This window comes from Manis pentadactyla, chromosome 10 (assembly GCF_030020395.1).
Source record: "Manis pentadactyla isolate mManPen7 chromosome 10, mManPen7.hap1, whole genome shotgun sequence".
Taxonomy (NCBI): domain Eukaryota; kingdom Metazoa; phylum Chordata; class Mammalia; order Pholidota; family Manidae; genus Manis; species Manis pentadactyla.
Genome location: NC_080028.1, coordinates 113,779,985 through 113,805,515, shown reverse-complemented (window position 1 = coordinate 113,805,515; position 25,531 = coordinate 113,779,985). Strand labels below are relative to the sequence as shown.

At 36.2% G+C, this 25,531-nt stretch overlaps 1 protein-coding gene across 5 annotated transcripts in view; it reads left to right on the top strand.

The window, feature by feature from the left end:
* PPFIA2 (PTPRF interacting protein alpha 2) overlaps positions 1–25,531 on the top strand; it is a 528,118-nt gene that overhangs the window by 494,601 nt on the left and 7,986 nt on the right. For 3 of the 5 annotated variants that reach the window (XM_057487534.1, XM_036912361.2, XM_036912337.2), the window contains 5 exons: positions 868–1,068; positions 10,157–10,219; positions 11,468–11,497; positions 13,478–13,671; positions 19,683–19,780. In XM_057487534.1, coding sequence (XP_057343517.1) covers positions 868–1,068; positions 10,157–10,219; positions 11,468–11,497; positions 13,478–13,671; positions 19,683–19,780 — 586 coding nt within the window. Of the gene's footprint in view, positions 1–867; positions 1,069–10,156; positions 10,427–11,467; positions 11,498–13,477; positions 13,672–19,682; positions 19,781–25,531 lie in introns of those variants that run through there. The other 2 variants (XM_036912347.2, XM_057487533.1) reach the window with 2 other exon arrangements.

Here is a 25,531-nt window from a genome sequence, read left to right as displayed (position 1 = left end):
AAATAACCAACAACGAATTCTGTGTTCTGGATATTTAACGACCAGGACTTGAGCTACTCCCTTGGATGTGCCAAGCTTCTTATTCATAACTAATGGTTGGGAGGAGTTGGCAGGGAATGGAGCAGAGAGAATATTCCTTTTTTAAGTGTAATTCAGATGCTACACCACAGTGCACGTGAGTGGGCACTCAGCCAGTGCTCAAGATGTGTTCCAGATGCTCTTCAATTAGCATATCACTTCATTCTCCAAAAATAATGTTTAAGTAGAAAATCTAATTAAGGTCACACACTATAAGGTCACACACTAGGTGTAGGTAGGTACGTGGGAAATGTGGCCCAGCTACACTACAGGTTTTGGTTAAGATCACAGGCTGGAGATGATAGAGCTGTCTCTTCCTATAACGTGACATTAAATTATTTAAATAATGTGACATTATTTCCCTGCACTCAAAATTCCACAGAATTTGAAATTTCAGTTACTCATTAAACAGATGTTGATTGAGCCTTTATCAAATGTAGCTCGTAGCTATTCTTGTACTTAAACCTAAGGTGAGGGAGAAGAGATATTTGGTGCGGTACAGCTATTATTTTTATCCCTAATCATACAAATTAGTTAAACTACCCAGTCTGGAGACTCAATTTCAAATATTTATTTCCGTCACTGCCTAGCTGGTATTAAATAAAGTACTTGCTGTCCCTGTGCATCTACTCCTCTGGGGAAAATAATAATAGCATCTAACTCAACTGGGGTTATGGCAACAGAAGAGTCCCTACGTGTTAAGGCACTTAGAATGATGCCTAGGCCATGAGACACTAAAATGTTCACTGTCATCATGATCTGTATGTGGGTTTCTCTCCCATCCAACAGCTCTGGTTGGGAATGCCTGCCTGGTACGTGGCCGCCTGCCGAGCCAATGTGAAGAGCGGGGCCATCATGTCCGCTTTATCCGACACCGAGATCCAGAGAGAGATCGGCATCAGCAACCCTCTGCACCGCTTAAAGCTCCGCTTAGCCATCCAGGAGATGGTTTCCCTGACCAGTCCGTCCGCTCCGCCGACGTCCCGAACTGTGAGTCCGTCTGTGCTCCGTCCGTCTCCCAGTGCGGACGGAGCCCTCGCAGCGTCCCAGTCCGCAGGGTGAACTTGTAGCAAACATTTCCGTGGCGGCAGGGATTATTCTGGAGAGAGCTGGCTTGCTCTCCATTAACCGCGCTGCTCCTTCCAACAGGTCTGCAGCTGCGGGGCTTTGATTCCTATCAGTTCTGAAGGCTGCAACCAAAATAGAATTTGAGCTAGTGCCTAAAGTTTAGATTTTTCTCCCAAGCAACAAGACCCCTAGTTTATACTTTTTCAGGATGTTTCTCTGTCTCTCTTTTTTTTTTTCAAATGTAATCGAACCTCTCAGGAGTTGAGCTGTTGGCATTAGTGCTTTGTGAAGAGGCGATGCGTATAGCTCATTACTTCCTAAGCAGTTCATCACTATGGAAGTACACAGGTATTTGATGTTTTACAAATACCAGATGGAATACCTTCCATCAATATCTGTTTGCTTCTCATTTACAAATCTCTATTCTTCTCATAATTTTGTTCCTATCCTAACATTAGGGAAGAATAAAATGTCTAAAATGGATATCAGATGAAAAATTCAAATACTAAGTAAAACTCCTAAATTATAGCCATTCTTTCTTTAGTCCAATCATTAATTGAATTTTTGCTGATAAAAGGTATGATTTCTGATGTTAACTGTAGTTCTCTGGTCCCACTTCCTATACAAAATAATAATATATAGAAGAAGAGGTAAATATGAACAGTGCATAAAAGAAAGAAAAGTGGTATTACTTTATTGAAGATTTCAGGCACAAAACTTACTTGTGTAACTTTTTATATGTGGTCTTAAGCAGTTTTAGATTTTTTGCTTCAGTTTTATGGCATTTACCCTTAAATTCCTTCCCAGTGTACTAGAGTCTAGTGCCAGATATACAAAATTAATTTTTAAAAGACTTTATCTTTCTTGCAAAATACCATTTTAACTTCCTCCTAAATAACATGTAGGAAAAATACACAGTCTAGCAAACTCTTATGTATATTATTTTTAAATGTATATACATGCTGTCTACTATAGCTGTGTACTAATGCTGTGTTTCAAGCTAAAAAGTAATTCAGAATACATTTAAACAAAAACTGAGCAGGCCGTTAAAATAGTTATTGCAAAACAAATTCAGATCTGATAAAGAATTTCCTGAATAATCCAACTGAGAGAGAAGTATCACAACTGGTTTATATCATCGCTCTCCTCCCAAGAGCAAATGCATATAAAATTATTAAAAATGCCTCATCTTGCAAAAAATTAAGAGCATTTGATATCCCAACATAAAGATGAACAGTAGAATATACCTTATTATTTCTATTTAGCATCTTAATCCATTTTGGAATGAAAAACAGAATAATTAAGAGGGTTTTTTTTTCTGAAATGTCTAAAGGAATTTAAATCACAAAGTATGAAAGGTGAGAACATACTTCAATTTTAAGGAACAGTCAAATGTGAAGAGATCTTGTGAGACTTGATGATGTGTCTTCATTTGGCCCCAAAGGCTTTATTTCCTCGGGTCACGAATACAGAGGGCTTCTTCCAATTTCCTAAACTTTTATGCTCTTGGTTGATTATGAGCTTTTGCAATTGCTCTTCCCTCTGCCTGGGACATCCTTCCCACTCCAGAATCACCATCCTTCCCCAGCTCATCCTTCATCTAATAATTTCTGAATATCCTTCCTCTAAAACATTTTCACTAAACCACAAAGTCGGTTTGCTTCACTTCCTGAGTTACCACCCTGTATACTTATAACAACCATTTTATAGTATTTTCTTCTTGATTTATCCCACACCAGGCCAGGCAAGGATATGTCCAGGTTGTCCCCAGATCCCAGGCCTTAACGCAATGCCCTGCAAATTGTAGATAATAAATACTCATCTTAAAAATGATGATTGTACAAGTTGCTCTCTCCACCATTACAGAGGATATGAAAGATGTATGACCCTGACTTCAGAGAGGGCAGCGATAGTAAGGAAAGTACCGCGTGTTCAGCAGTAGGGTTATTAAGAAATGAAAAAGTCTAATTCCTAAATGCAAGGTAGAAGCCGATGCTGCAGAATTCCAGGGAAGGAGAAATCCCAACTGCGTGAGCAAGGATTCAGGAGGAATTAGCATTTGAAAGACAGGTAATAAGTCAGTAATTAATTATTTAGAATTATTAATTTTCTTCACTATTAACTTTTTGATAGGTACTTTTCTAGTCTATTTCTTTTATTTTTCTATAAAGATGAATTATTTCACCCAATATATTTTGGGCTTTGCTTTTAAAACTTAGTAACATAGCATGAAGATTTTCCTCATTTTTTAAAATATCCTGTTGTAATAGCATATTTAATTGCTGCATATCTCCTTCATGGAAATAGCATGATTTATGATTTAACCAAATCCCTAATATTGGCTTCTTCACTCATTTAACAATTTTCATTGTGTTTAACATTACCATAGTGGATATGCATGAGATTATATTTTTGTATAAATAGATCATTTTCATAGTAATATTTGCCTACAGGGCATTTATATTCTTATTACTTTTAAACCTTAATTGCCAAGTTGTATTGGGCAGCTGTTCACCTCCCCTTGGTCAATACTGATTATAAGATTGCTTAAATTCAGTTTTTTAAATTGCTAGCAGAATTAAATTTTTGCATTATGATTATTGATTGAATAGTAAAATGAATCTTAGTCATAATCAATTCCATTTTTCTGTAAGGTTATAGGAATATTCATCTTTATATTAATGTGAGAAATCTCTTTATTCAGAGAGGATATATGCCCTTTGCCAAATATTAATACAAGTGACAAAAAGAGATAAGTTGTGCTGATTCACTTTAAAAATGACTTAATGAGTGCTTTTTCTTCCTTTTTTACTCTGTCTACATGGGAGTATTTGCTCATTTCAAATATCATATGCTTTGCAGAGAGAAATTTGGATCAATTTCTACTAGTGAATCCACTGCACAAAGGTTAAGACATTTTAAAGTCATCACCTAAAATTATATATTAAGATTCACACTATGCAAATATAAAAGCAGGTTTCTTTCCTTCAAAGAAATGTTATCACATCTCCCAGAACTCTGCAATTAGTTCAGAAACACAAGTTTCTTGTATGTTTAAGTTTGGATTTGAGTTCCTCAGCCAAATGTATCTTGTTTATTTGCTCAAATTCTCAAGGGAAAAGGACAAAGTATTTGGGCTTTTTTTGTTGTGGTTGTTAACCAAACAGAGCTTCTATCTGACTCTGCCTCCTGTCCTGTCCAGAGGGATGGGCTAGGTACCAAAATAAAATCTAATGTTTACATTTATTATTTTATTTGGCCAGCCCTAACCTTCCAACTTTCTCTTTCTTCTTCCTAAGTTGCTGTTAGTGTAGAAAGCCTCTTACTAATGGAATAAGGATGGAGATAATCAGTTAATTGAAATACTTGTTTAAAGAGGAATGTCATAAAAACTAAATACATTCTTTATATATTTCATTTTAAGTAAAAAGATATAATATTCAGGCACTTGTAACTTTTTGTTGATACATTTTCTCGTTGAAGTATAGTTGATATACAATGTTATATTGGTTTCAAGTATACAATGTGGTAATTCAATAGTTATATATGTTATTAAATTCTCACTCCATTGTAGTTACTGTCAACATAGAAAGATGTTACAGAACTATTGACTATATTCTCTATGCTATACTTTAATCCCCATAACTAATTTATATTATGACTGAGATTTTGTCCCTCTTTATTCCCTTCACCTATTTCACCCACCTACTCCAACCCCTCCCCCATGGTAACCAACATTCACCTCTAGTGTCTATAAGTCTATTGCTGTTTTGTTCATTTTGTTTTGTTTTGTTTTTAGATTACACATGTAAGTGAAATCATATGGTATTTGTCTTTCTCTACCTACCTTACTTCGCTTAGCATAATATCCTCTCTGTCCATCCATGTATTGCAAATGGCAGGATTTCTTTCTTTGTATGGCTGAAAAATATTCCATTGTGTATATGTACTATATATTCTTTATTCATTTATTGATAGAAATTTTGGTTGCTTCCATATCTTGGCTATTGTAAATAATGTGGCAGTAATAAAGGGGTGCATATATCTTTTTGAATCAGGCATTTTGTTTTCTTCAGGTGAATTCCTAGAAGTGGAATTAATGGGTTGTATGATATTTCTATTTTTAGTTTTTTGAGGAACCTCCATACTGTTTTCCATAATGAATGAATGCATCAATTTACATTCCTACCAATCGTGTAGGAGGGTTCCCTTCTCTCAACATTCTTACCAACACTTGTTATTTCTTGTCTTTTGGATAGTGGCCATTCTAACTGTTATAAGGTGATACTGATTTTCGTTTCCCTAATGATTAGCAGTGTGGAGCATCTTTTCATGTGCTGTTGGCCATTTGTATTTCTTCTTCGGAAAAATGTTGTTCAGTTCCTTTGCCCATTTTTTAATTGGGCTATTTGTTTTTTGGGTGTTGAGGCATGAGTTCTTTATATATTTTGGATGTTACCAAATATATTGTATAAATCATTTACAAAGATATTCTCCCATACTGTAAGATGCCTTTTTTGTTCTGTTGATGGTGTCTTCTGCTGTACAATAGCATTGATGTAGTCCCACTTGTTCATTTTTTATTTTGTTTCCCTTGCCCAAGGAGATGTGTCCAGAAAAAAATCGTTCATGTTTATGTTCAAGAAATTTTTGCTTATGTTTTCTTCTAAAAGTTTTATAGTTTTATGTCATACATTTAGGTCTTTAATCCATTTTGATTTTTACTTTTGTGTAAGGAGTTAAGCAGTAACCCAGTTTCATCCTCTTGCATGTAGCTTTCCAGTTTTCCCAACCCCATTTATTGAAGAGACTGCCTTTTCCCCATTGTATATCCATGACTCCTTTGTCACATATTAATTGACCATGGGTTTCTCTCTGGGTTCTCTATTCTATGCCACTGATCTATGGTTCTGTTCTTGAGGTACTTGGCAGATGTAGTTGAGATACCTAGGGCTTTTCTTTGAGTGCAGTTCCAATACCTGAAGTTCTATAGTATCTTTATTTCATAACTTCATCTATAAAACATCTTCAGTTTTTCTAGTTTGAGTTTCTTTTTAAAGCAGTAACTTCACAATACTCAAAAGGTATTTGAGTGAAGACTCCTTCTGGACATTTACATATTTTCTCCCAGACTTCGACAAAGTTGTATCTCCTTATCTGGTCTTTTCGAATAGATTAACTTAGTGCTCATACATGAGCCAAATTTCTCTTTTGCTTCATGTCATATTCATTTAAATTGCCTAATTAAAAAGTAATGCAGTAAAAATAAATAACTTTGGGAACATATAATTCAGCAAATTTGAGCAGAAAAGTAAGGTGTAAGATAGGCATCAGCCAGCACAATGTACAGGGAGGGAAAATAGAGAGTGTTTATTAAGCTAAGGATTTGCTTGGGCAGGAATAGCTCAACAAAATTTCTAAAGAAATCACAGTAATAGCCAGCATCACTGGGTGCCTACATGTCAGACCCTATTCTACGTGCTTTATATGTAATTCACTGAAGCCTCACAACAACACGATGAGAGAGGTATCTGTCTCATATAGATCTGTCTTATGTCTGTTTTATAGATGGGAGAAAGTCATGTGTAGGGAGATTAAGTGACTTGTCTGATGTCACACTCCCATGTGGTTGTGCCCCAGATTCTGTACATTTCACAAGCACACCCTCCTGCTCCCCACCCTCAGCCCATGCCCTCTCTCACAGCACCTGTCCAGCCTGCTTTGGCTCCCTTGTCCTTGTTACTAATCTCATAAGCCTCAACCTTTAGTGAAATAAGGTGAGGAATGACTGTTTAAATACTAGTCTTATTACAGTGAGAAGTGTTTCTCTTCTTACAGCAAGAACATAAATTCAGATAGGGGAGAAATATGGATCTAGGACATTTTGAATGAGAAAACTAAATTTCAAGCTAATTTACTTTGCAATTCAACTGTAAAGTAGTTCTTCAGAATGGCATAGGTAACGGAAGTTACTCCCATCTAGGAAATGTTTAGTATTATTCTGAGGTCTGACTGCTTTAGTTATTTTGCATTTTTGACAGCAAGAGAATTATTTTCCCCTAATTAATTTTCATGAGTTCTTCCTTAAATTCATTTTAATGTTTATTTTTATGTTATAACTCTTTACATGATTTAATTAAGTGCTTTAATCCTTAACATCCTTTAGGGAACTTTTTTTCTAGTTCTCACTTGATAATACTGTATAAATATTGTATTCCATCTGGACTAAGGTGAGGCTAGCAAGACACCTCAAACACAACAATTTAAGGAGGCACTCACTGTCAGGTGCCAACCCTGTACTTGCATGACCCCAGAAGTGAGTATAACTCTCTTGGCACCTTACCTGCCTCATCCTATTCTCTGTCTTGTATCAGGACATATTCTATCCTGATTTAAGCTGTTCAGTATTTTTTCTAATATGAAGTATGTAGTTCTAGCCCACTTACCAAGTGTAGAATCTTAAATTTATAGAGGTTTAGGGAATGTCTGAGGGAAGTCACTGAGAAGTAGCACTGCTGGAACTCAAGCCTCTTAACTATAAGGGGGTAAATTTCCAAATAGTTGAAATTTTAGAAATCACCTGTTAGATGGCATTAGCCACACACACACACATGCACACACACAAAATGGCTACCCGTTTGCATTCTCCAGCTCAGATCTTGAGGGCTGCAGCATGGACTGCCGAGGACAATGAGTAAATGATTTTCAGAGGCTCTCAGAGAACCACAACCAAATTATTTGTGAAGCTTGTCCTTTATGCTTTTCCAAACTCCTTTTTGTATTCTCTTTGTCGTTGTACCCAAAACACCAGCATCCTATGTCTTCCCACTCTAGCTCTTCTCTAAGTTATGCTTTTCCCTGAAACCCTCATGCTCTAAAGCACCCCTTCTTGGCTTACCCAGATGAAAGTCCCATCCCTCAAACTGATGGGATAAAAGGAAATCTGAATAAATGACTTACTACACATGGCCTTCCTTATGAAGTAAATTTGCTAAAAGCTTGACTAATGTCTGATTGACAGCGTTGGGTAGAATCTATTTTGTGGTTTACTTTACAAGATAGTAGAGCAGGCAGTGCTCCTCAGAAGTAAAACTGCAGATCAAAGGTACACAGCTGGAATACAACCATACACTAGAAAATGTCCCTGGTATTTATTCCTTTTGCATGTAAAAATACAGATAAACCCATAGCTTCCAGCATCTTGGCCATTCCATAATAAAATAAACTTACAAAAATAGATTTATGATAATGTGTGAAAGAGATTATACGAGAGTGTACTCCAGTATGAGATAATGCTGGTCAAGTTTCTTAGAGAAGGAGGGAGATCGTCATCATCTGGATTCATGTCAAGGTAGAAGCTACAGAAATCATTGTAACTGATGAGCTTAACCATCAGTCAAGCCCACTTTGAACAGCCATTCAGGCAGAACGCTGTGGTCATTGGGTGTAAAGAGAATGTGACAGATGAGCGTAAAGTTCTTTTCAGCATAGTACACTCTTCACAAAGTCAATAAAAGCAACTTCTTCCAAATGATTCAATGATTTAATATTCATAGGCAACTTTCGATTTATAGAGTGAGTGCCATTCCCAGAAGCTGGGAGTAGAGAAGGGCTTTTAATGACGTGAATGCCTCCTGTTATCTAAATATATTCTACAGTATGCACAATTTTATCTTGCATAAAGAAACTCAGCTACACTCTAAATTCCAAAACGGTAGGAGAATGGCAATTCTATACATATATATGATACCTATCATTTGGGATTTTTATGCCCTTATGATTCACTTATAATTATGAATATTTATTACTCAACTCCTTTTTTGATACTCAACTATATATGTAATTCTCTTATATATGAGATTTGGCTCATATAGAATTATATTCATCAATGTAGTTTATAAAATTACATTATTTATGATCGAATGAAAGGCAACACGGTGCTATGTGCTGATAAAAAAGGCTAGGGAGAGTTATGGTGGTGATTGATGCTGGGGTCTCAGCTTTGGTACTTCCAATTCTTTAAAAGTAGACCCCTTCAGAAAAGGTAACAAGCACTACATAGGATATAAATTCCATCATAACATAGGACAGATGTACTTGGACAACCTTGCAACATTCATAAAGATTTCCCAGTGAAACGGTGACATTTGATGGGATGTTGGTTCCCAGCAGCCATTGCCGTAAATGATACGCCTGATCTGTAGATTACTGAGTGGACTTCGGTTAGAAATTTTTTGTACATTTTTCAGAGTATAGAACAAATATCATGGGTTGTTTTATTTGAAAATAAGTGTGATTTCGTAGTAGAATAGTGCTTGCTAGAAGGAAAATTTCTTTTTACATCATGTTCTTCTCTAGAATGGCATTGAATACTACTGAAAAGAAAGGAAGCCCAGGTTTTGTAATTTCTGACAGCATTTAGTGAGGCTGGAGAAATAACCTTCTATTATATCAAGAATATCATTTCACTTCTTTTCCCCGCTCTAAGAATATAAAAGACAACGTATTTACTGAATTGGAAAAAGGAAGAAGTCATTTGGGAAAAGCTGATACTGGTTTCCATTCAGGTTATGATAGTTCTCCCAGCTTTGTACTGGCAACCAATTATCTCTTTCCAAGGACATTGAGGAATCAAAATTTTGTGAATGAGATATGGGTAATAACACAAGAAAACACATATGCTTTTGCTTTCTGAGAAAAAATAGATTCAATAGCCCAAGATCTTTGAAATGCAAATTTTGATTAAGGCTTTTCCTGATTAATCATCATAGAAGTATCACTTTAAATCTATCCCACGTGAGCTTCACAGCATGCCTGTTTCTATTCAATCTTTTTAAGTAGAAGAAAAAGGGAGCCCTGAACGAACCAGCAATGCTGTCTGTGCCGCGCATGCTGTAGAGGCCAGAGCGTAGGCGTGCTGCTGTGGGGCTAACTGACAGGGCTCTGCCTTTCTTCTTTACTGCTGCATTCCTCCCACGGACCCCACCGCTTCCCCTGGGCCTCTCACTAGCCTTCAGGCAACGTTTGGGTGACCCATGAAGAAATGGAAAATCTTGCAGCTCCAGCAAAAACGGTTAGTCTTCACAGTTTTGTTGAACATAAGAAAAGTTACTGTGTTGCCATTTAGATGAAAAAGCGATTTTGTTTATGATAGATCAGAGTAATGGGGTATGTGTTCCCAATGATATGCAATGAAAACTAGCATTTTTTGTTACAGTTTTATTTTACTGCACTTGGACACTTTTCAAATGAAGCAGGGCCAGATTTTCATGATGTGGTTAATATCATAAGAATTTATGATATGCAAACAATAATTTGTTTCAAGAATTTAGTGATGTTTATTTATCCATTTTGCAACACTGGCAATTTTTGGTAACAAATAGCAATTAATATTGGGCATGTTCACAGGTCATATGTGATGTCAAACCTAATTAAACTTGTAATAGAAAAGTTCAGATTGAACAGCCATTTTAAATACAATAATTTAGTTTCTCACACTAAGCCATGTCAGATACGGAGCTTGACTCCCCACCCGCTACCAAAAGAAATGTTTGGTTCATTTGGTATTCAAAACACTGGCTTAAATAAATTTTGGTGACCCATAGTTGTCTGCTTTAAAAAATTTAATATATATAGTCATTTCTCATTTAAAGTAATAAAGTTGGGTGAGACATGCATTTTATTCTTAGCTACTCCCCTTTTAAATTTAATGTTTTCAGTTTTTATCCCTATTTGAAAAGTTGTCTAGTTTATGATGGATAAAAATGGCAATATTGTAAACTAATTACATTTCTAGTTTAGTCTGTTTTATTTTTTGTCTTGTATAGTTTTGTTGGTTGAAAGATTTTGAAATCAATTATCACAAAGCTTTGTTATAGGTATGCCATTCATCAATTACTAATTATGACTAGTTATGAATTATTCTATTTCATTAATTACTTTTAGAAGATCTCTCAAAGACATTTGCATATTGTATATTTGTATATATAGAATCAGAAATTTGTATAACTCATTACATGTAGAAAATCACACACTTTGATAAAAAAACAAAGGTTTGGAATGACCAGATCAAATATATCATGAAAATCTCACGTCATATGTGTGTGTATTTAATTGGAATAAATTAGAAACTATCTCATTGCTTTTGTTTACTGCTAAATTGATTACTATGGATCTGACTACGGATCTGTGGATTTATCTGCTTATGTCATAATTAACATTTTTAATAACAGTGTTGCTTCTGCTATAAAAATTTACTGTAATCATTTGAGATTAACTTATATTTATCTGCTTTATTAATCGTTCATTGCTGCTAACACAGAAAGAATCTGAAGAAGGAAACTGGGCCCAGGTAGGAAATTCATATGCTTCAAACAAGTCCTATCATTTAGTAGGCTGTGAGGGTATCAAGTAAGAAACTGTTGAATGTCATTATAAATCTGCACTTGGCTTAAGATAAATATATTTAAATTTATTATGTTTAATAACTATATATGCCTTTTTAAATCATCGTAGTTTGCAAATAGGATAATTATCATTTCATAGCTGGCCTTTAATGAAAGGGAAATTTCCTTTCTGTAAAAGAATAAACTGTAACTTAAATTTCTCTTAAATCACTCTTGAATATATTTAATTGGGACTTGATGACAGCGATACGTACACAGACCTGGTTCACTTCAGTTCTTTATTGTTGCTCGGAAGGCCGGGAGAAGGTGAGTGAGAAGAAGCAACAGCCGGGGGGAGCGAATGAGAAGAAGAATGAGGGGAGAGAGGGAGACAGAGATTGAGAGAGTGGGAAAGAGAGTGAGTGCGAGAGTGAGAGAGTGAGAGAGTGAGTGAGTGAGAGAGTGCTTCTCTTTCCTGCTTATGCCTTATATAAAGGAAGCTGGCCTATGGTGATCAAGATCATGCAAGCCTATAGGAGCAACTTCCTTATGCTAATGCCACCAAACCAGGCAGGGTGGCGCCCAGGAAGCGTGCGCCACCTTAGGGCATTGGTCAACTAGAGTGGAAGGGCGGTGTTCAGCCATAGTGGGACTCAGCCTCGGCCGTAGGCCGGCCCCTACAGGGACTCATACAAGGTGAATATAAGGGAGGGATAAATAAAAAAAACTCATGAATCACATACACTTTGAAGTAAGTGGAAGGTGTGTGAGGACGGAGCTGGAGAGACATGAGATTCAGCACAGCAACTGTAAGTCCGAAGTCACTCGCCTTCATGACATGGCAACGTGAGACCAGAACCTGTACTGTGAACAGACACGTATGTTTGCAAAGAAGCTGTGCATTTTCTGTGTGTTCATACATGTATAACTGAAAGAATTAATGTGTTATAGTTAGAGTAAGTTAAACCTGTGACTTGAAGTAAAATTTTGGTACCTATTACTAGGACCTATACAAACATTCAGAAAATTATTGCATTAGGTTTAGGTTTTAGTAAGAATTTCATCATTTTTAAGAACACAAAAGAAGGGCAACACTTAGATTTCCATTAGAAATACATGTTCTAATTACAATCATGAATTTGCCATTTGATAAGGAGCTAAATAGAAAGCACTGTAAAATTAATGGAAAGAAATAGTCCTTTTTAAAAATAGGTGTAGAAGTGATCATTGATTTTGGTTTTCATATTGGCTGTTTTAGAGTGTGGGTAAGATCAGTTTATATGTCTACATTAAAGAATTAGATTCTCTTAGTTTTTTATCATGCTCTGCTTCTTGAACTATGGTGTCTATACTGATTGATTGATTTCTAAAAAAAAAAAGACTGATTGTTTCCAATGACCTCTATGGATTACTGGCTGCATGCTTCACTGGGTAACAACCATGTCCGCGTAAAGCATCAGCATTCTGTCTCCACAGCCTGTTTGCTCCTCTCTCTGTGTGTTTACTGAGGTTTCTGTTTTCATATCAAGATTTGCCACTACACCATAACAATGTAATAGTAGCATTGAGGACAAGGAAATGATGGAATATTAGCTAACAGATACAAATAAATAAACCTATCCATGCAAATAGAGAATCTTTAAGCTCAACATTTGTATTATACCATTAATTCTAGTTTTTAATTAAAAATGCATATCTGTATAAAATCTGTTTTCTTTCGAGAGTACAAAGTGAACATAATTGTTTTCTATAGGCAAGTACCATGATATATATAATCATCGTTCCATTTTGTACCAAAGTAAATCAAATACTTAGAGGCTATCTATTGCTTTTGCTTTCCCCCTTTTATCATGTAATTAAATATCAGCTATAATAATAGACAATATCCTCCAATTACCATCTCATTTTATTGGCTAAGAAACTTGACTGCTATAAAACAATTCTAGTGTCCTGTTTTTCTACAGACCCTAGCATATGGAGATATGAACCACGAGTGGATTGGAAATGAATGGCTTCCCAGCCTGGGGTTACCTCAGTACAGAAGTTATTTTATGGAATGCCTCGTAGATGCAAGAATGTTAGATCACCTAACAAAAAAAGATCTCCGTGTCCACTTAAAAATGGTGGATAGTTTCCATCGGTGAGTTTTTATTTCCAAACAGTAATTTAAGTGAAACAACAAATAATGTATGTATTACTTTTAAAATATAAAAAGAAAAATCTAGGAATAGAGAATATTTGCCATTCGAAACATCTGTATATATCTACTTGGCAAAATATTTTCATGCAGCCAATTGCAGGGACTATCTAATATAGAACTGTGTACACATTATATATCCAGAGTTTATGGAACTATACATGTATATGATCCTCATTCAACATAAATCTTTTTTTCCATATCTTTGGGAAAATTTTCCATGTTTATGATTTGTATCTAAGTATGTTTTTATATAAGAAAATTATTTATTAAAAATAACAATAAGTCAGTTTCAACTCTATAAATATATGTAGTTGCATGTTTTTTAAATTAATTTATTAATTTTGTTGTCATTAATCTACAATTACATGAAGAACATTATGTTTACTAGGGTACCCCTTCACCAAATCCCCCCCACAAGCCCCATTACAGTCACTGTCCATCAGCATAGTAAGATGCTGTAGACTCACTACTTGTCTTCTCTGTGTTGCACAGCCCTCCCCGTGCCCCCCCCCCACATTATACATGCTAATCGTAATGCCCCCTTTCTTTTTCCCCACCCTTATCCCTCCCTTCCCTCCCTTTCTCCCCAGTCCCTTTCCCTTTGGTAACTGTTAGTCCATTCTTAGGTTCTATGATTCTGCTGCTCTTTTGTTCCTTCAGTCTTTCTTTGTTCCTATAGTCCTTGGGTTTGAGGTGAGTCTCGTGTAAGCAGCATAGAGATCTTGCTTTTTTATTGCTTCTGTTATTCTGTGTCTTTTGATTGGTGCATTCAGTCCATTTACATTTAGGGTGATTATTGAAAGATATGTACTTATTGCCATTGCAGGCTTTAGATTCGTTGTTGCCAAAGGTTCAAGGTTAGCTTCTTTAGTATCTTACTGTCTAACTTGCTTATTGAGCTATTTTAAACACTGTCTGGTCATTCTTTATTTTTCTCCCTTCTTATTCCTCCTCCTCTGTTCTTTATATGTTGGTTGTTTTATTCTGTGCTCTTTTGTGCTTCCTTTAACTGCTTTTGTGAGTAGTTGATTTTATTTTTTGCCTTTAGTTAGTATTTGGTTGGTCTGTTTTCTTTGCTGTGATTTTATTTTCTCTGGTGACATCTGTTTAGTCTTAGGAGTGCTCCCACCTAGAGCAGTCCCTCTAAAATACCCTGTGGAGGTGGTTTGTGGGAGGCAAATTCCCTCAACTTTTTGCTTGTCTGGGAATTGTTTAATCCCTCCTTCATATTTAAATGATAGTCATGCTGGATACAGTATTCTTGGTTCAAGGCCCTTCTCTTTCATTTCATTAAATATATCATGCCATTCTCTTCTGGCCTGTAAGGTTTCTGTTGAGAAGTCTGATGATAGCTTGATGGGTTTTCCTTTGTAGGTGACCTTTTTCCTCTCTCTAGCTGCCTTTAAAACTCTGTCCTTGTCCTTGATCTTTGCCATTTTAATTATTATGTGTCTTGGTGTTGTCCTCCTTGGATCCTTTCTGTTGGGAGTTCTGTACACCTCCGTGGTCTGATCAAATATTTCCTCCCCCAGTTTGGGGAAGTTTTCAGCAATTATTTCTTCAAATACACTTTCTATCCCTTTTTCTCTCTCTTCTTCTTCTGGTACCCCTATAATGAGGATATTGTTCCTTTTGGATTGGTCACACAGTTCTCTTAATATTGTCTCATTCCTGGAGATCCTTTTATCTCTCTCTGCGTCAGCTTCTATGCATTCCTGTTCTCTGGTTTCTATTCCATCAATGGCCCCTTGCATCTTATCCATTCTGTTTATAAATCCTTCCAGAGATTGTTTCATTTTTGTAATGTCCTTCCGGGCATCATCCCTTAGCTCTTGCATATTTCTCTGCAGCTCCATCAGCATGGTTATGAGCTTTATTTTTAATTCTTTTTCAGGAAGACTGGTTAGGTCTATCTCCTTCTCAGGGTTTGCCTCTGTGATCTTGGTCTGTATCAATTTCTTCTGCCTATTCATGGCGATAGATATATTTGTGGGGAGCTGGCACGTGTGTTGGGTAAGAGAAAGTCCCTTCTTGCCAGTTTGTGGCCTTTGTTCCTGGGAGAACAGTGGCCTCTAGCGGCTTGTGCTGGGCAGCTGCATGCAGACAGGGCTTGTGATCTTGCCCGGCTGCTATGGAGTTTAGCTCTGCAGTTGCTGTGGGCGTGGCCTGGCTCAGGCTGCTTCTCCAATATGGCGGAGCCGCGTCAGAGGGGGAACGGGCAGAAGGCTGTTTATCGTGGTGAGGGGCCTCCGATCTATGCTGCAGGGGTTCAGGCGCCCAGAGTTCCCCAGGATTTGCAGCTGCTGGGCTGTGTCCTGGGGCACTTCCATCCAGCTGTGGGGCCCCTGTCCCTTTAAGACTTTCAAAAAGCACTCGCTTTTCTTTGTCCCTGGTGAGCTGGCTGCAGGGACCGCTCACAGGTCTTACTGCCCTGTTTCCCTAGTTTCCAGCACCCCCGCATGCACTGTGTCTGCGCTCTGGCCCGGATGGCTGGGGCTGGGTGTTCAGCAGTCCTGGGCTCCGTCTCCCTCCCGCTCTGCCTCCTCTTCTCCCGCTGGGAGCTGGGGGGAGGGGCGCTCGGGTCCCACCGGGCCGGGGCTTGTATCTTACCCCCTTCGCGAGGTGCTGGGTTCTCGCAGGTGTGGATGTGGTCTGGATGTTGTCCTGTGTCTTCTGGTCTCTCTTTTAGGATTAGTTGTATTTGTTGTATTTTCAAAAATATGTATGGTTTTGAGAGATTTCCTCTGCTCTATTCATACCGCCATCTTGGTTCTCTCTCTGTAGTTGTATGTTATATATCCTTAGGGATATACTAGTAAAAATTTTGAGAAGGAATTCTCTGAAGAATGTTTTTTAGTACATCTTTTAGTGCTCTTGATCATTTGTACATTAGTTTTCAGAAACAAAAATAGTGAATGGGTTGTGAGGTAGCCTTCAGGGCACAGATGAATAAAATGCAACTTCTTTTTCAAGTTGTTTACCATCCAGGAAGTAGAAAGGGATGTTATAATATAACAATAACATGTTATAAATGTTATGTTGTGGCCTGATATGTTTGTATGTTATGTCAAAATTTTTCAGTTGGATTATTTCATATAAAGTTGATCATGATGATAAATTAGTAATTCTAGACAATTTTGGCTTAGGAAACTTGATCAATTCCTGTCCAACTTTTCATTAGTGTCTGAAATGAAAATAGCATAAAAATATGATATGCTGATGATATAAAATTAGGATAAAAAGATAATTGTGGCTCTTCAATCAAACTCATGGGGAAATTTTGAATCAATACAGTTGTTGACATTACTGGGCTAAATTTATAATAGAGATAAATATAACATCATTTTCAAAACCATGAAAATGCCAGACAGGGAATCCATGATTTAAAAGCAGTTCATGTGAAAATGGTATGTGATTTATAGTCGACACAAAAATCTCACTTTTGGTTAATGGCTTGACAGGGCACATTTACACTGTGTTTATTGGCAGGCACAATAAAATCTTGCCATATTGTGAGATAACAATAAGAAACTATTCATTCATAGATATTAAGTCATTCTTAATAAAGTGGTTAAAGTCTGGTGGAAAGGTTAAGAAATTCAAGACATTTAGCTTGGATAATGGAAAACTTAAGATAAGTTTTCTAATGCTTTAACATCACTGTATGATGGAAGAATAACATTTGCTCTGTTGAACATTACTTATCTAGTTCAAATACATGTTGATATTAGGGTGAGTGATTTCCGTTCAGCTGAATAAACAATTCCCATCTCTCTCAATTGCCCTACAGTACACACATTGTGAGTAGTGAGTCCCCTGTCACTGAACAGTTTAGGCCTACAAATTTTGTGTCATTGCATTGCATTCTACTAAAATGTTTGATGACCCCCTTCTGTCTATTTCTTATTCTTCACTAGGCCAACTTCTAATTGTTTTATTATTTTAGTAGAAATGATTATTATGATGATCAAGTTTTCCTTTCTTAAAAATAAAAATTAGTCGAATGGCAGGGATCCCGTTTGTCTGGGAAGTACACACTTCATCTTTATGCTGGTGCTCAGCTCTGCCCTAAAGCAGGTGATATCTGGCCGCACACATTACTTTACAGCTCAGCTTTCCATCTGACATTGTTGTAATAATATGTAGCCTCTTTATAGCACAATTTTATGTTACATATAAAAATTACACAGAAACTAGCCAAGAGCCATTGCTTTAACCTCCGGCTGCCTCGTGTCGCTGGTGGTTATTCTGTCTGTGTTATCTCGTAGCCCTCTGCATTAGTTTGATGGGGCCGCCGTAACAAAATGCCATGGGCTGGGTGGCTTCAACAACAGATACTCATTTTCTCACAGTTCTAGAATTCTAGAATCTAGAAATCCAACTGGTTTCTTCTCGGCTTACAGGTGGCCACCTTCCCGCTGTGCCCTCATGTGGTCCTTCCTCTGTACAAGCACATCCCTGATTTCTGTGTGTATCTAGCTGCCCTATTCTTATGAAGACACCAGTCGCACTGGATTAAGGCTTTCCCTAATGGCCTTATTTTAACTTAATTACCTCTTTTAAGACCCTATCTCCTAATACAGTCACATTCTGAAGTCCTGGGGGTGAGGGATTCAACATATGAATTTGGGGGAACACAATTCAGCCAATAAATACCCACTTAATGCAGATTTGTTCCCATTTTCCTCTGCTTCTGAAATATTTTAATTCAACATTGTCCATATTAAAATGCTGGGCTTAGAAATGCATCCAACACTAGATGTAACCTGGCCAGCATGTATGAGAAAATTTGTGAATATTTCTAAACACCTATGAATTCACTAATAATTAATACCCTTTATTCTTGAAACCTACAGGTATTTTTTCCTATTATACACTTCCGCATCCTTTTATCTAACATCACCAAGTCTTCTCTCCTCTCTTCTCTCTGAACATCTCTGGTTTCTGGATTTTCTTTCAATGCTCATGGCAGTTGTCCTTATTGTGACCCTTATTTTGGCAACACTGACCCCGTCACTGATTTCCCTGTCCCCTAGGATTACCTATTTTCCCCATCTCCTATTTTGCTACTAGATCATTCTTCCTCAAAACAAAATCTTGCATTGTCATTTCTTTCTCCTATGAAAATTTCCCAGTTATTCTATTACCTGCATGTACTCCACACTTCTATTGAAATGCAGGCTTTCCTTAATGTCAACCCATTCTCCATATGTAATATGTAATCATATTCCTCCTTACTTCCCAGCAAGAATTTTCAACTCCAGACAATGTGTCTCACTATCACCATAAATTTAAAATTTCACTGGCAAGCCTATGATCACAGTGATCCATTTTCTTTAACAACCCTTTGTTTCTTGACCCTTTAAGGATCAGTCAGTTTCCTGCTCTTCCACAATATCTTTCCACATGAAATTGCAATGTCTGCTGACTTGCTCCAGTCACATACCTTCTGTGCCATTAGAGTTGTTGTCTATTCATTTTGGTGTGTGGTTCTCTATCTTCCTACTTAACTTATTCAAGTTTTTATATTTTTCTCATTGGAAGAGTATGCATTTCTTATAAATGCCTTCCTGTCTTCCTAATAGTGACTCTTTAAATTCTTTTCAAATAAGTAAAATGTTCATTTGTCTGCAAATAATGTTGAAATAATCTAATGGATGACAAAGACAAGTGGATGAGCCACAGGATCCATGATTATTTTCAAGCAATGGTTTTATTTCCTTAAAAATATTTTCTACTTTTAGGAAATTTTCTTTAGAATTCTTTAGAAACATTGTTTGCTTAGAATAACTATAACTTTATTTCCCTCCAATACTAATGGATTTAAGTACACATGTAGCTTACTAACCTGTTGCCCTAAGAAATAGTACATAATGTTGACTATGTTTAATCAAAGAACAATTATCTGCTGAGTAAATTCAATGTGTTTTCTTCTTTAAAAAAAAATACAGAACAAGTTTACAGTATGGAATAATGTGCTTAAAAAGATTAAATTATGATAGAAAAGAACTGGAAAGACGAAGAGAAGCAAGCCAACATGAAATAAAAGGTAATATGTCTTTCTTTCACATCAACTGCCTTTTCTCTTGGGTTTTTAGCTTTCATTTTTATGAACCTAAAACTCTGTACTGTATAACAATAGTCATTAAGTAACTAAAGTATGTGGCTACAGTAGTGTCATTCATTACTTTTCTTATTAAAACACAAAAAGAATGTCATCATTTTATAAGGTATATATCCCATTTAGGGCATATTCTTGATTTTTTGAATTGAGATTTATTCCTTTCAACCTGTTTGTTATACATTCTGTTTGTCCTAAAGATGCTTCTATGTAGATATTTCTGTCAGACTTTTAATGAACACTCTTATTATAACTCAGAGAAGCATGATATATAATTTTTTAGCCATTCATTTTTGGTTTACATCATTTAAATTTTATTTCTGTGTCCATAAATTTTATTTGTAATATAGAAGTTATATTAGGATTTTCCTCTTATATCCAAGACTAGTCCATTAATAATTTTAGCTAAGAATGATTTTAGAAGCATTACTAATGGCTGCAACTATTATATGTACAAAAATGTTTTATTTGAACAAGAAAAGACATACCCTATTACAGATTCATTAGAAAATTACTATATGTAATAATTAACCTTCTAAATGTTGAGAAATACCTTAAGGTAAAGAGGACAGCATGGTTTAAAAGAAAAATATGTTTGGTCCTATACTTGTTGGAGACACTGTTTGTATTATTATTGTTGAAAAATTTAATTGTTGTGTATAAGATGTAAGTATCTATAGGCCTTTTTTGGTAAAAATCATCAGTCCATTTATGTCCATTTCTACTTTTTAAAAGAAAAAGTTTCAATAAGGGAAATACAATTTCAAGAAAAATTTTAGATACAAACAAAATGAACTACTTATCAGTTTTGTTTCTATTTGCTGTTTCCAGGAGTTTAAATGTGGAAGTATTTCATGAAATTCAATAGGTGTTTGTACCTTAAATGTTCAGTTAGGCATGAGTCTCTTTATTTTCACCTGTACTTCCTCTGGAGCTTACTTTAGATATGAAAATAGTACATATTACATATTACCTCTCTGTCTTTAAGTTGAGCACTGTCTTATTGTTTAGGATAATTTTCATTTGTGATAAATGATGTCAGAAATTCCCTTTATGTCTGGCAGTTCTTGGATAGCACATTAGTTCTAGTAAAATGGGCTTGACTACACCTGAAAGTGACTGGTCAGAAATATTTTCCTACATATGGATCATAGGAGGGAAGACAGACACACAATGAATTTCTGGTGACACTTCATCTGATTCATTACTCAGGAGGATAAAAGTGTTTTCCATTATCAAAACTGAGTTGTTTGATTTCACTTTATTTTTGGGCCCCAGGAAATTGCAAGTTGTTTTTAGAGCATTTGACAAGCATTTCAGAGCATTCAGTTGAATTGAAATGTGGAAACTAATTGGCCAAAGATAGGCCCAAGGAAGCCTGTGCTTGACCTACCAGTGTATGCTTCAGCCCGTGAAGAGGTTTTCCCTGGGGAAGCCACTCTCAAGTTTTCTTTCTGAAGGATTTTTTCCAATTAGATTTTACTGTGCTTGGTTTCACCGCATGGCTTCATATTTAGGTAGATGTAAATGAGAGTAATTACCCATTTTTCCCTACACCGAATATTATATTAGTATTGGGCAGCTGCCAGTAAGAGTGCAGCCCTGAGGAAATGGGCGTGATTCACTCTGACGATACACAGACCACTCCATCAGTGGCCACGAGTGAGATCGTGAATAGCCCGCTTCCTATGACTGAGCTGATGGCATCTGCATGAATAACTCCTGACTGTGACTTGGGGTCTCTATTATTATCTGAAGTGTTCATTAACCTTGGCCTTAATAAACAGCTTTCCCAAGTGAAGAGACCATGTAAATATCAAGAATGTACTAACATTTAATTTGTTGCTAGGAAACAGCCAACACTGATCTCTAGCCAAGTATTGTTTAGGTCAAGAGGATCCCTATAAAGCTTTAAAGTGAGGGAGTAAATTTTGCTTGGAAATAGATTTTTATAGAAAGGGATCTGATCTACAAAATGAAAAAAAAAAAGCATATGGCAGTTCTGAAGAAAAGTTAAGATTAATGCTGATTTACCTTCACCCTATAAATAAATGGATTATTTTATATGTATTATTTCATATATTTGAGAGTTCAGCTACAAGTAGGGCAATGTAATTTTTGATGGACATATTATTTACAGAACTGTGACTATATAAGAATTATATCTTAGGCTAGCAAAGTATAAAACCAGCTCTAGAAAATAACAAACATTTCCTATTCACATATCCATTTAGTTCAAAGAAAACAACATTCTTAATTTTTTGAGGAAACTATTGTCCCATTAGTTTTAAAATTGTTGCATTTAGTGAAAACAATCGAACTGTAACTATCAGCCATACCTACCTGCCCAACTTGTTGTGTGTGGTTAACCAATAGTTAAAGCTAAGCGGTTGTTTTCAACAGCAGCTGATTAATACAGTCAAAATATAAAAGACCAATTTACACCCTATTTTCTGAGGTCTAACACCTCAATGAAACAAGCTAATGAAAACTCAGAGGAAAATGTACACTTTCAGACTGACTCAGAGAGACCTAATGAATATATAAAACATAAAAGTTCTCTATATAGTTAGTATCACGAAGAAATTTGTTTGTTTTGTGGGAGGCATGGGGAAACAAAGAGCCAAAACTCTGAAGGAGATAACACACGTGTTTTCCTGTATGTAACTTGGGGGAAAATTCCGGGGCAAAATACCTTTGAAACCAAAATCAGTCAAAGGGAGGAATGAAGTGGGAGAAACCCATTTATTTCTTACAAGCAGTCCACTTCTGCTCTCCTGTGACCCAGCTGCAGAAGAAGAGACCTCCACCCAACCTCTCTGGTCCAGCAAGCTCTCACTGGCCTGCCCTTGTAATTACCCATTGATGTGGAGACGGACAACTTCTCTCCACCCCTTGGAAACACCTATTGATATGGAGATGCACTAAGGCCACCGCAAGAGATTCTGGAAATACTGCAATTTTACCCACACTGTAGAAATTAATTCTGCTTTGGCTGGAGCAGGAAATAGTAGTAAGACTTTGGGAAGTGACCAGGTTTGAGTCTTTCCTCGTGTGCTCCAGACTAACTCACTCCAAAGACGGACTCAGGACCTTTCTTTTGAAATAAGATTGCTCAAGCCACAACAGGCTTAAGTAGCGAGATGTAACACTGATACAGCTTCCAAATTCATACAAATGGTTTACAGTCGCTGCGGTGTGACAGAGGCAAAAAGGAGCATGAGCTGATCTGTGGAACTTCTCCTTCTGACTCTACCAGAGGGCACCAAATTGGGCCAGACTTCCTCGAAGAAGTAAAAATGCTAGACAAATCAGTGAACAGCTGTTGGAAGGCAGCGGCAAGCCTAAGACACCAAGGGCTTAAAAGGCTAAGAGTCTGGGAAAAATAGGAAGCCTGACATTTTGTGAAGCTTTCCTCTCAAGGCATTTTTCAATCATCAAGTCTGGGATTCAATAAAAAAATATATCAGACATATTAAGTAATGGAGCAAAATGAGGAAAAAGCAGTATTTGAAAAGATACTGTTGGACATTAAAAAAAAACAAAAAAATTTTTTTAATTTAAGATACTCTGTGAATGCAAAGCAAGATAAAAAAGAAAAGGGGGAAAAACACATCTAGACACATTGTAATAAAGCTACTGAAAATCATGACAAGAAAAAGACAAAACAGAAACAAAATTTAGCTTCAGCCAGAGGAAACTCCACATAACTTCCACAAGAGCAACCTGAGATTTCTGACTCCACAACTAAAATAATGCCAGAGGAAAATGGAATGGCATTCAATTGCTGATTGAAACCAACTTCTCACCTAAAAGTCTATAATTGAAAGTTCATCAGTATTAATGTCAGAATTAATACATTGTCAGACAAACAAAATCTGAGAAATACATCACCAGACATCCTAAGAGAAAAGAAATATTAGAATGAGTTTTTCAGGCAGAAGGAAAATGATCATATGGAAATTTATTTCAAATGCAGACAGTATGAGGAGAACTGAAAGAATATTTTAATAATAAAAACAATAATGTCTATGGGTTTAAATTTTACATAGAATTAAATACATAACAGCTATAATGCAAAAACAGGAAGAGAATAATTAAATTGGAGTTTTTGCATTATCTAGGAATGATAAAAGTACTCATCTCTACTACATTATAAAAATTCAATATGCATATTACAAGCTTTAAGTATAACTTACTAAAAGAATAGTATAAAGTGTATAAGTGAAAAGCTAATAAAGTGATAGAATTAAATAATTTTTAAAAGGCAAGAAAGGAAGAAAATAAAGGTAAGACAAATAGAAAGGTGATAAATTTAAACTCAGCCATCTGAGTAAACACAGTAAATGGGAGTAGTCTAATCCAATTAAAATACAGATGAAAAAATAAAAACAATTATATGCTGTTTACAACCTCAAATATAAGGACATAGAAAAGTGGGAAGGCGATAAACTCACAAATACTGTCAGCCCTGTAACTATTTTATAATTGAAAATTTGTACCTCTTCATCCCCTTGACCTATTTCACACATTCCTTCACCCTCCCACCCTGTGGCCACCATCAGTTTGTTCTCTGTGTTTATAAGTCTGTTTCTTTTGTTTGTTCACTTGTTTTATTTTTTAGATTCCACGTATGAGTGAAATCATATGGTATTTGTCTTCCTCTGACCTTATTTCACTTAGCATAATACCCTCTAGGTACATCTATGCTGTCACAAACAGCAAGATTGCATTATTTTTTGTGACTACTATTCCATTATATATATGCACCACATCTTCTTTATCTATTCCTATATTGATCAATATTCATCACATCTTCTTTATCCATTCCTCTACTGATTGAAACTTAGGTTGCTTCCTTTCATATCTTGGCTTTATAAATAATGCTGCAGTAAACATAGGAGTGCATATATATCTTCTCAAATTATTGATTTTATTTTCTTCAGGTAAATTCCTGAAGTGTAGTTACTGGGTCATAGGGTACTTCTATTTTTAGTTTTTGAGAAACCTCCATACTGCTTTCCATAGTGGCTAAATCAATTTATATTCCACCAGAGGATATGAGGGTTCCCTTTTCTCTATATCCTTGCTGACACTTATTATTTCTTGACTTGAGCTACACATTCGGACTGGTGTGAGGTGGTATCTTATGATTTAGACTTGCATTTCCCTGATGATTTGTGATGCTGAGCATCTTTTCATGTATCTGTTGGCCATCTGTATGTCTTCTTTGGAAAAAGAAGGTTCCCTCTGCCCATTCTGATTTCAAACTCTGCTGACAGAACTACAGTAATCAAAAACAGTATGGTGCTGGCACAAACGCAGACTCATAGACCAATGGAACAGGATAGAGAGCTCTGAAATAAACCCACACCTATATGGTCAAATAATTTACAACAAAGAACACAAGAATATACGATGGGGAAAGCACAGACTCTTCAAAAAATGGTGTTGGGAAAACTGGACAGCTACATGCGAAAGAATGAAACTGGATCACTGTCTTACACCAGACACAATAAGAAGCTCAAAATGGATTAAAGACCCAAATATAAGATCTTAAACCATAAAATTCCTAGAAAACATAAGGAATAAACTCTTATAAAAATAATTTTTTCTGGTTGCATCTCACCAGGGCAAGGGAAACAAGAAGCAAAAATAAACAGGTGGGGCTACATCAAA